Source organism: Cherax quadricarinatus, chromosome 5, assembly GCF_038502225.1.
Source record: "Cherax quadricarinatus isolate ZL_2023a chromosome 5, ASM3850222v1, whole genome shotgun sequence".
In the NCBI taxonomy this organism is placed as follows: Eukaryota; Metazoa; Arthropoda; class Malacostraca; order Decapoda; family Parastacidae; genus Cherax; species Cherax quadricarinatus.
This window is the reverse complement of record NC_091296.1, coordinates 58052258-58063580: the sequence shown is the minus strand read 5'-3', so window position 1 is coordinate 58063580 and position 11323 is coordinate 58052258. Positions and strand designations below refer to the sequence as shown.

The following is an 11323-nucleotide window of genomic DNA, read 5'->3' as shown; positions in this document are numbered from 1 at the left end:
AAGACAGGACTCGCAGCAATGGTTTTAAGCTTGAAAAAAATCATATTCAGGAAGGATATAGGAAAGCACTGGTTTGGTAATAGAGTTGTGGATGAGTGGAACAAATTCCCGAGTACTGTCATAGAAGCTAAGACCTTGTGTAGTTTTAAAAATAGGTTGGATAAATATATGAGTGGGTGTGGGTGGGTGTGAATTGGACCTGACTAGCTTGTGCTACCAGGTCTGGTGCCGTGCTCCTTCCTTAAGTGGAAGTGACCTGACTAGATGGTCATTGTTCTAGGCCGGAGGGGGTGGCATGGACGTGCTTCGCATGGGTCAGTAGGCCTGCTGCAGTGTTCTTTCTTTCTTATATTCGTATGTTCTTATGTTCAGTTCAATATACTAAGGATGATCAAACACTGTAAGTAATGCTTGAAGAATACTGATGTGATCATCAGGGAGCGGTATACTAAGGGTTATCATATAGTGTAGTTACTGTATATTATCATCACCTCACCATCATCACCAGTACTCACCAGTACTCTTGGTGGTGTTCTCCACAGCGCACCACCAGTCCGCAGCTGCAGCTGGCACCGTCCATCGAGCAGCAGGCAGCGGCTATGTTGTCCATCCTACAGCGGTATTCCTGGCCCAAGTTCGCTGTTGTCACTTCCCTCATCGCTGGCCACAACGACTTCATCCAGGCTCTCCGGGAACTCATCCTCGACCTCCCCAACAAGGGTTCAGGCCAAGAGTAAGTATTACCTTAGGGAGCTCATCCTCGACCTCCCCAACAAGGGCTCAGGCCAAGAGTAAGTATTACCTCAGGGAGCTCATCCTCGACCTCCCCAACAAGGGTTCAGGCCAAGAGTAAGTATTACCTTAGGGAGCTCATCCTCGACCTCCCCAACAAGGGCTCAGGCCAAGAGTAAGTATTACCTTAGGGAGCTCATCCTCGACCTCCCCAACAAGGGCTCAGGCCAAGAGTAAGTATTACCTCAGGGAACTCATCCTCGACCTCCCCAACAAGGGCTCAGGCCAAGAGTAAGTATTACCTCAGGGAACTCATCCTCGACCTCCCCAACAAGGGTTCAGGCCAAGAGTAAGTATTACCTCAGGGAGCTCATCCTCGACCTCCCCAACAAGGGTTCAGGCCAAGAGTAAGTATTACCTCAGGGAGCTCATCCTCGACCTCCCCAACAAGGGTTCAGGCCAAGAGTAAGTATTACCTTAGGGAGCTCATCCTCGACCTCCCCAACAAGGGTTCAGGCCAAGAGTAAGTATTACCTCAGGGAACTCATCCTCGACCTCCCCAACAAGGGCTCAGGCCAAGAGTAAGTATTACCTTAGGGAGCTCATCCTCGACCTCCCCAACAAGGGTTCAGGAAAAGAGTAAGTATTACCTCAGGGAGCTCATCCTCGACCTCCCCAACAAGGGTTCAGGCCAAGAGTAAGTATTACCTTACGGAACTCATCCTCGACCTCCTCTACAAACGCTCACGCCAAAATTACGTAATTTTATTAATATAGATGGTGCTTTATTGATTTGCAAATGCTTCATAGTTTTATTACGCATTATTCTGTGTTCAGATGTATAGTTATCGTGTATATGTCGTGCCGAATAGGCAAAACTGGTCAATTAGCAAGAACTCATTTAAAATTAAGTCCCTTCTAAAAATTTCTCTTATACGTTTAGAGATATATATTTTTCATTTATGTTAATGTAAAAATTAATAATTTTGTACCAAAAGAACCTTAGAAAACTTACCTAACCTTATTATAACAAGCGCAATTTAATTTAACCTAATCTAACTAAATATATTTTGGATAAGTTTACAATTTAATAAACAAACACAATGAAATTAAGGTTTCTCGTTAGGTTCAGAATGATTTTTGGGAAATTATTGCATACACAAGTTTTCGCTTGCCTTATTCGGCAAGAAGAACGTTGCTGTTTAAGCCAAAATCGCAAGTTTTACCTATTCGGCACAACATATATACATATATATTCGCTAGTATATTCGCTGTCTGAGCTTGTCAGTAAATCTTGCTTAACATGGGAATAGTTGTTGTCTGCACGAATATACACAAGACTTGCTTGTCTCTCTGCTGCTGTTCTCAAGGACCGTTCCAGCAGCTGTCTTCTGTTTCACCAATGCTGATAAAGATCTATCAGCTGCCGGTCTCCGGGCAGAAGCGAAAAAGGACAGAAAGAATCGTTCTCCTCTGCGAGACACGGCGCTAATGAGAAGGTGAGGTTGGGTTTCTGAGGAGGTGGTGGGAACCCAGAGAGTGTAGTGTAGAGGTTGGTTGCTGGTGATGCTTGGCGCTGTGTTGCGGCGTAGCGGCGGCGGAGGCTGACTGCCACGGTAGACTACCTGCCTGCTGTCTATGTCAGATCTATTATCACCACCTGCATCACTACCACGCATGGCAACAACTATTTCAACAAACGTTCTTGAACTGCCACCACTGACTTCAGGAACTGCCACCACTGACGTAGTTTTCTGAAGTTGGCCTTGATACAGTGGTTAACATACAGCTCTGGGCCAAAGTCTTCAAGTCTCAAGCTAGAACTCCAACACTTACATAAAGCCGACACACAACTGAAACAGATCTGTTTATCCTGAGTACAAACAAGAGACCTTCTCTAGTAAATGATCTACTGTGTCTGAGTTTCAAATTTTCTGCCCAAGAGCTTTCACACTTTTCATTGATCAATATTTAAGGAACATTAATACAAGCAAATATATTCAACGAGAAATATTTTGATCTTGATAAAAGTGAATGAACTGAGTTGTAAGTACTTCCCCTTCCTTCACCTGTGCACTCTTCACCTGTGCACTCTTCACCTGTGCACTCTTCACCTGTGCACTCTTCACCTGTGCACTCTTCACCTGTGCACTCTTCACCTGTGCACTCTTCACCTGTGCACTCTTCACCTGTGCACTCTTCACCTGTGCACTCTTCACCTGTGCACTCTTCACCTGTGCACTCTTCACTTGTGCACTCTTCACTTGTGCACTCTTCACCTGTGCACTCTTCACCTGTGCACTCTTCACCTGTGCACTCTTCACCTGTGCACTCTTCACCTGTGCACTCTTCACCTGTGCACTCTTCACTTGTGCACTCTTCACTTGTGCACTCTTCACCTGTGCACTCTTCACCTGTGCACTCTTCACCTGTGCACTCTTCACCTGTGCACTCTTCACCTGTGCACTCTTCACCTGTGCACTCTTCACCTGTGCACTCTTCACCTGTGCACTCTTCATCTGTGCACTCTTCACCTGTGCACTCTTCACCTGTGCATTCTTCACCTGTGCACTCTTCACCTGTGCACTCTTCACCTGTGCACTCTTCACCTGTGCACTCTTCACCTGTGCACTCTTCACTTGTGCACTCTTCACTTGTGCACTCTTCACCTGTGCACTCTTCACCTGTGCACTCTTCACCTGTGCACTCTTCACCTGTGCACTCTTCACCTGTGCACTCTTCACCTGTGCACTCTTCACCTGTGCACTCTTCACCTGTGCACTCTTCACCTGTGCACTCTTCACCTGTGCACTCTTCACCTGTGCACTCTTCACCTGTGCACTCTTCACCTGTGCACTCTTCACTTGTGCACTCTTCACCTGTGCACTCTTCACCTGTGCACTCTTCACCTGTGCACTCTTCACTTGTGCACTCTTCACTTGTGCACTCTTCACTTGTGCACTCTTCACCTGTGCACTCTTCACTTGTGCACTCTTCACCTGTGCACTCTTCACCTGTGCACTCTTCACCTGTGCACTCTTCACTTGTGCACTCTTCACTTGTGCACTCTTCACTTGTGCACTCTTCACCTGTGCACTCTTCACCTGTGCACTCTTCACCTGTGCACTCTTCACCTGTGCACTCTTCACCTGTGCACTCTTCACTTGTGCACTCTTCACTTGTGCACTCTTCACCTGTGCACTGTTCACCTGTGCACTCTTCACCTGTGCACTCTTCACCTGTGCACTCTTCACTTGTGCACTCTTCACCTGTGTACTCTTCACTTGTACACTCTTCACCTGTGCACTCTTCACTTGTGCACTCTTCACCTGTGCACTCTTCACCTGTGCACTCTTCACTTGTGCACTCTTCACCTGTGCACTCTTCACTTGTACACTCTTCACCTGTGTACTCTTCACTCGTACACTCTTCACCTGTGTACTCTTCACCTGTGCACTCTTTGCCTGTGCACTCTTCACCAGTGCACTCTTCACCTGTGCACTCTTCACCTGTGCACTCTTCACCTGTGCACTCTTCACCTGTGCACTCTTCACCTGTGCACTCTTCAACTGTGCACTCTTCACCTGTGCACTCTTCAACTGTGCACTCTTTACCTGTGCACTCTTCACCTGTGCACTCTTCACCTGTGCACTCTTCACCTGTGCACTCTTCACCTGTGCACTCTTCACCTGTGCACTCTTCACCTGTGCACTCTTCAACTGTGCACTCTTCACCTGTGCACTCTTCAACTGTGCACTCTTTACCTGTGCACTCTTCACCTGTGCACTCTTCACCTGTGCACTCTTCACTTGTGCACTCTTCACCTGTGCACTCTTCAACTGTGCACTCTTTACATGTGCACTCTTCACCTGTGCACTCTTCACCTGTGCACTCTTCACCTGTGCACTCTTCACCTGTGCACTTCACCTGTGCACTCTTCATCTGTGCACTCTTCACCTGTGCACTCTTCACCTGTGCACTCTTCACCTGTGCACTCTTCACCTGTGCACTCTTCATCTGTACACTCTTCACCTGTGCACTCTTCACCTGTGCACTCTTCACCTGTGCACTCTTCACCTGTGCACTCTTCAACTGTGCACTCTTTACCTGTGCACTCTTCATCTGTGCACTCTTCACCTGTGCACTCTTCACCTGTGCACTCTTCACCTGTGCACTCTTCACTTGTGCACTCTTCACCTGTGCACTTCACCTGTGCACTCTTCACCTGTGCACTCTTCACCTGTGCACTCTTCACCTGTGCACTCTTCACCTGTGCACTCTTCACCTGTGCACTCTTCATCTGTACACTCTTCACCTGTGCACTCTTCACCTGTGCACTCTTCACCTGTGCACTCTTCACCTATGCACTCTTCAATTGTGCACTCTTTACCTGTGCACTCTTCACCTGTGCACTCTTCACCTTTGCACTCTTCACTTGTGCACTCTTCACCTGTGCACTCTTCAACTGTGCACTCTTTACCTGTGCACTCTTCACCTGTGCACTCTTCACCTGTGCAGTCTTCACCTGTGCACTCTTCACCTGTGCACTCTTCAACTGTGCACTCTTTACCTGTGCACTCTTCACCTGTGCACTCTTCACCTGTGCACTCTTCACTTGTGCACTCTTCACCTTTGCACTCTTCAACTGTGCACTCTTTACCTCTGCACTCTTCACCTGTGCACTCTTCACCTGTGCACTCTTCACTTGTGCACTCTTCACCTGTGCACTTCACCTGTGCACTCTTCACCTGTGCACTCTTCACCTGTGCACTCTTCACCTGTGCACTCTTCATCTGTGCACTCTTCACTTATGCACTCTTCACTTGTGCACTCTTCACCTGTGAACTCTTCACCTGTGCACTCTTCATCTGTGCACTCTTCACTTATGCACTCTTCACTTGTGCACTCTTCACTTATGCACTCTTCACTTATGCACTCTTCACTTGTGCACTCTTCACCTGTGCACTCTTCACCTGTGCACTCTTCAGCTGTGCACTCTTCAGCTGTGCACTCTTCAGCTGTGCACTCTTCACCTGTGCACTCTTCAACTTGGCAACGTTTTTTTCCTTGGTATTGAGCAACTTAAAAGAATCATTAATCATTTCTGTGGCCATTTTACCATCTGACTTGAGACTGTCAATGTGCAGTTCAGAAGGCCAGAGTACGTGTGTCAAGTGCCACTCACTGGTGCCACTCACCTCTGCCACTCACCGGTGCCACTCACCGGTGCCACTCACCTCTGGCATTACGAACGAGTTTTTGTAACCCGGCTGCTGTAGTGGCCCTCGGTACAGCATCAGGCTCTGCTGCACACCATGGCTTGCAGCCGCTGTTTTTACAGTTGCAACTGATGTTGCTGTTGTGAACAGTCAGCCTATAAGTAATGTTTTGTGACTTGTGTTGACAATGTAATTCCGACGTTGCTAGTGTTAGTGTTGATGGTGTTAGTGTTGATAGTGTTAGTGTTACTAGTGTTAGTGTTACTAGTGTTAGTGTTACTAGTGTTAGTGTACTAGTGTTAGTGTTACTAGTGTTAGTGTTACTAGTGTTAGTGTTACTAGTGTTAGTGTACTAGTGTTAGTGTTACTAGTGTTAGTGTTACTAGTGTTAGTGTTACTAGTGTTAGTGTTACTAGTGTTAGTGTACTAGTGTTAGTGTTACTAGTGCTAGTGGTTGTTACAACAGCTGGTGATCTAGGTCAGATGGTTGTTATAACTGGTGGTGTTATTACTGTTGCTGTTGGTACTACTGTTGCTAGTAATATTACCGTTGTTACAGGCAGTACTACTGTTGCTAGTAATATTACCGTTGTTACAGGCAGTACTACTGTTGCTAGTAATATTACCGTTGTTACAGGCAGTACTACTGTTGCTAGTAATATTACCGTTGTTACAGGCAGTACTACTGTTGCTAGTAATATTACCGTTGTTGCAGGTTGTACTACTGTTGCTAGTAATATTACCGTTGTTGCTGGCAGTACTACTGTTGCTAGCGATATTACCGTTGTTGCAGGTGGTACTACTGTTTCTAGTAATATTACCGGTGTTACAGGCAGTACTACTGTTGCTAGTAATATTACCGTTGTTGCAGGTGGTACTACTGTTGCTAGTAATATTACCGTTGTTACAGGCAGTACTACTGTTGCTAGTAATATTACCGTTGTTACAGGTAGTACTACTGTTGTTAGTAATATGACCGTTGTTACAGGCAGTACTACTGTTGCTATTAATATTACCGTTGTTGCAGGTGGTACTACTGTTGCTAGTAATATTACCGTTGTTACAGGCAGTACTACTGTTGCTAGTAATATTACCGTTGTTGCAGGTTGTACTACTGTTGCTAGTAATATTACCGTTGTTGCAGGTAGTACTACTGTTGCTAGTAATATTACCGTTGTTGCAGGTGGTACTACTGTTTCTAGTAATATTTCCGTTGTTACAGGCAGTACTACTGTTCCTAGTAATATTACCGTTGTTGCAGGTGGTACCACTGTTGTTTGTAATATTACCGTTGTTACAGACAGTACTACTGTTGCTAGTAATATTACCGTTGTTACAGGTAGTACTACTGTTGTTAGTAATATTACCGTTGTTACAGGTAGTACTACTGTTGCTAGTAATATTACCGTTGTTACAGGTAGTACTAATGTTGCTAGTAATATTACCGTTGTTTCAGGCAGTACTACTGTTGCTAGTAATATTACCGTTGTTACAGCCAGTACTACTGTTTCTAGTAATATTACCGTTGTTACAGGTAGTACTACTGTTGCTAGTAATATTACCGTTGTTACAGGTAGTACTACTGTTACTAGTAATATTACCGTTATTACAGGCAGTACTACTATTGCTGGTAATATTACCGTTGTTACAGGCAGTACTACTGTTGCTGGTGATATTTCCGTTGTTACAGGCAGTACTACTGTTGCTGGTGATATTACCGTTGTTACAGGCAGTACTACTGTTGCTGGTGATATTACCGTTGTTACAGGCAGTACTACTGTTGCTGGTGATATTACCGTTGTTACAGGTAGTACTACTGTTGCAGGTGATATTACCGTTGTTACAGGCAGTACTACTGTTGCTGGTGATATTACCGTTGTTACAGGCAGTACTACTGTTGCTGGTGATATTACCGTTGTTACAGACAGTACTACTGTTGCTGGTGATATGACCGTTGTTACAGGCAGTACTACTGTTGCTGGTGATATTACCGTTGTTACAGGCAGTATTACTGTTGCTGGTAATTTTACCGTTGTTACAGGCAGTACTACTGTTGCTGGTGATATTACCGTTGTTACAGGCAGTACTACTGTTGCTGGTGATATTACCGTTGTTACAGGCAGTACTACTGTTGCTGGTGATATTACCGTTGTTACAGGTAGTACTACTGTTGCTGGTAATATTACCGTTTTTACAGGCAGTACTACTGTTGCTGGTGATATTACCGTTGTTACAGGCAGTACTACTGTTGCTGGTGATTTTACCGTTGTTACAGGCGGTACTACTGTTGCTGGTGATATTACCGTTGTTACAGGCAGTACTTCTGTTGCTGGTGATATTACCGTTGTTACAGGCAGTACTATTGTTGCTGGTGATATTACCGTTGTTACAGGCAGTACTACTGTTGTTGGTGATATTACCGTTGTTACAGGCAGTACTACTGTTGCTGGTGATATTACCGTTGTTACAGGCAGTACTACTGTTGCTGGTGATATTACCGTTGTTACAGACAGTACTATTGTTGCTGGTGATATTACCGTTGTTACAGGCAGTACTACTGTTGCTGGTGATATTTCCGTTGTTACAGGCAGTACTATTGTTGCTGGTGATATTACCGTTGTTACAGGCAGTACTACTGTTGCTGGTGATATTACCGTTGTTACAGGCAGTACTACTGTTGCTGGTGATATTACCGTTGTTACAGACAGTACTATTGTTGCTGGTGATATTACCGTTGTTACAGGCAGTACTACTGTTGCTGGTGATATTTCCGTTGTTACAGACAGTACTATTGTTGCTGGTGATATTACCGTTGTTACAGGCAGTACTACTGTTGCTGGTGATATTACCGTTGTTACAGGTAGTACTACTGTTGCTGGTGATATTACCGTTGTTACAGGCAGTACTACTGTTGCTGGTAATATTACCGTTGTTACAGGCAGTACTATTGTTGCTGGTGATATTACCGTTGTTACAGGCAGTACTACTGTTACTGGTGATATTACCGTTGTTACAGGTAGTACTACTGTTGCTGGTGATATTACCGTTGTTACAGGCAGTACTATTGTTGCTGGTGATATTACCGTTGTTACAGGCAGTACTACTGTTGCTGGTGATATTACCGTTGTTACAGGTAGTACTACTGTTGCTGGTGATATTACCGTTGTTACAGGCAGTACTACTGTTGCTGGTGATATTACCGTTGTTACAGGTAGTACTACTGTTGCTGGTGATATTACCGTTGTTACAGGCAGTACTATTGTTGATGGTGATATTACCGTTGTTACAGGGAGTACTACTGTTGCTGGTGATATTACCGTTGTTACAGGTAGTACTACTGTTGCTGGTGATATTACCGTTGTTACAGGCAGTACTATTGTTCCTGGTGATATTACCGTTGTTACAGGTAGTACTACTGTTGCTGGTGATATTACCGTTGTTACAGGTAGTACTATTGTTGATGGTGATATTACCGTTGTTACAGGCAGTACTACTGTTGCTGGTGATATTACCGTTGTTACAGGTAGTACTACTGTTGCTGGTGATATTACCGTTGTTACAGGTAGTACTACTGTTGCTGGTGATATTACCGTTGTTACAGGTAGTACTACTGTTGCTGGTGATATTACCGTTGTTACAGGTAGTACTACTGTTGATGGTGATATTACCGTTGTTACAGGCAGTACTACTGTTGCTCGTGATATTACCGTTGTTACAGGCGGTACTACTGTTGCTGGTGATATTACCGTTGTTACAGGTAGTACTACTGTTGCTGGTGATATTACCGTTGTTACAGGCAGTACTACTGTTGCTGGTGATATTACCGTTGTTACAGGCAGTACTATTGTTGATGGTGATATTACCGTTGTTACAGGTAGTACTACTGTTGCTGGTGATATTACCGTTGTTACAGGTAGTACTACTGTTGCTGGTGATATTACCGTTGTTACAGGTAGTACTATTGTTGATGGTGATATTACCGTTGTTACAGGCAGTACTACTGTTGCTGGTGATATTACCGTTGTTACAGGTAGTACTACTGTTGCTGGTGATATTACCGTTGTTACAGGTAGTACTACTGTTGCTGGTGATATTACCGTTGTTACAGGTAGTACTACTGTTGATGGTGATATTACCGTTGTTACAGGCAGTACTACTGTTGCTGGTGATATTACCGTTGTTACAGGCGGTACTACTGTTGCTGGTGATATTACCGTTGTTACAGGTAGTACTACTGTTGCTGGTGATATTACCGTTGTTACAGGTAGTACTACTGTTGCTGGTGATATTACCGTTGTTACAGGTAGTACTACTGTTGCTGGTGATATTACCGTTGTTACAGGTAGTACTACTGTTGCTGGTGATATTACCGTTGTTACAGGCAGTACTATTGTTGCTGGTGATATTACCGTTGTTACAGGCAGTACTACTGTTGCTGGTGATATTACCGTTGTTACAGGTAGTACTACTGTTGCTGGTGATATTACCGTTGTTACAGGTAGTACTACTGTTGCTGGTGATATTACCGTTGTTACAGGTAGTACTACTGTTGCTGGTGATATTACCGTTGTTACAGGTAGTACTACTGTTGCTGGTGATATTACCGTTGTTACAGGCAGTACTATTGTTGCTGGTGATATTACCGTTGTTACAGGCAGTACTACTGTTGCTGGTGATATTACCGTTGTTACAGGTAGTACTACTGTTGCTGGTGATATTACCGTTGTTACAGGTAGTACTACTGTTACTGGTGATATTACCGTTGTTACAGGTAGTACTACTGTTGCTGGTGATATTACCGTTGTTACAGGCAGTATTACTGTTGCTGGTGATATTACCGTTGTTACAGGTAGTACTACTGTTGCTGGTGATATTACCGTTGTTACAGGTAGTACTACTGTTGCTGGTGATATTACCGTTGTTACAGGTAGTACTACTGTTGCTGGTGATATTACCGTTGTTACAGGCAGTACTACTGTTGCTGGTGATATTACCGTTGTTACAGGTAGTACTACTGTTGCTGGTGATATTACCGTTGTTACAGGTAGTAATACTGTTGCTGGTGATATTACCGTTGTTACAGGTAGTACTACTGTTGCTGGTGATATTACCGTTGTTACAGGCAGTACTACTGTTGCTGGTGATATTACCGTTGTTACAGGTAGTACTACTGTTGCTGGTGATATTACCGTTGTTACAGGTAGTACTACTGTTGCTGGTGATATTACCGTTGTTACAGGCAGTACTACTGTTGCTGGTGATATTACCGTTGTTACAGGTAGTACTACTGTTGCTGGTGATATTACCGTTGTTACAGGCAGTACTATTGTTGCTGGTGATATTACCGTTGTTACAGGCAGTACTACTGTTGC

At 44.4% G+C, this 11323-nt stretch overlaps 1 protein-coding gene across 1 annotated transcript in view; it reads left to right on the top strand.

Moving 5' to 3' along the window:
• The window catches only part of Nmdar2 (NMDA receptor 2), a 408938-nt gene that overhangs the window by 238769 nt on the left and 158846 nt on the right, over positions 1–11323 (top strand). Inside the window, exon 4 of the mRNA XM_070102705.1 lies at positions 543–733. Within this exon, the coding sequence (XP_069958806.1) occupies positions 543–733 (191 nt within the window). The remainder of the gene's footprint in view (positions 1–542; positions 734–11323) is intronic.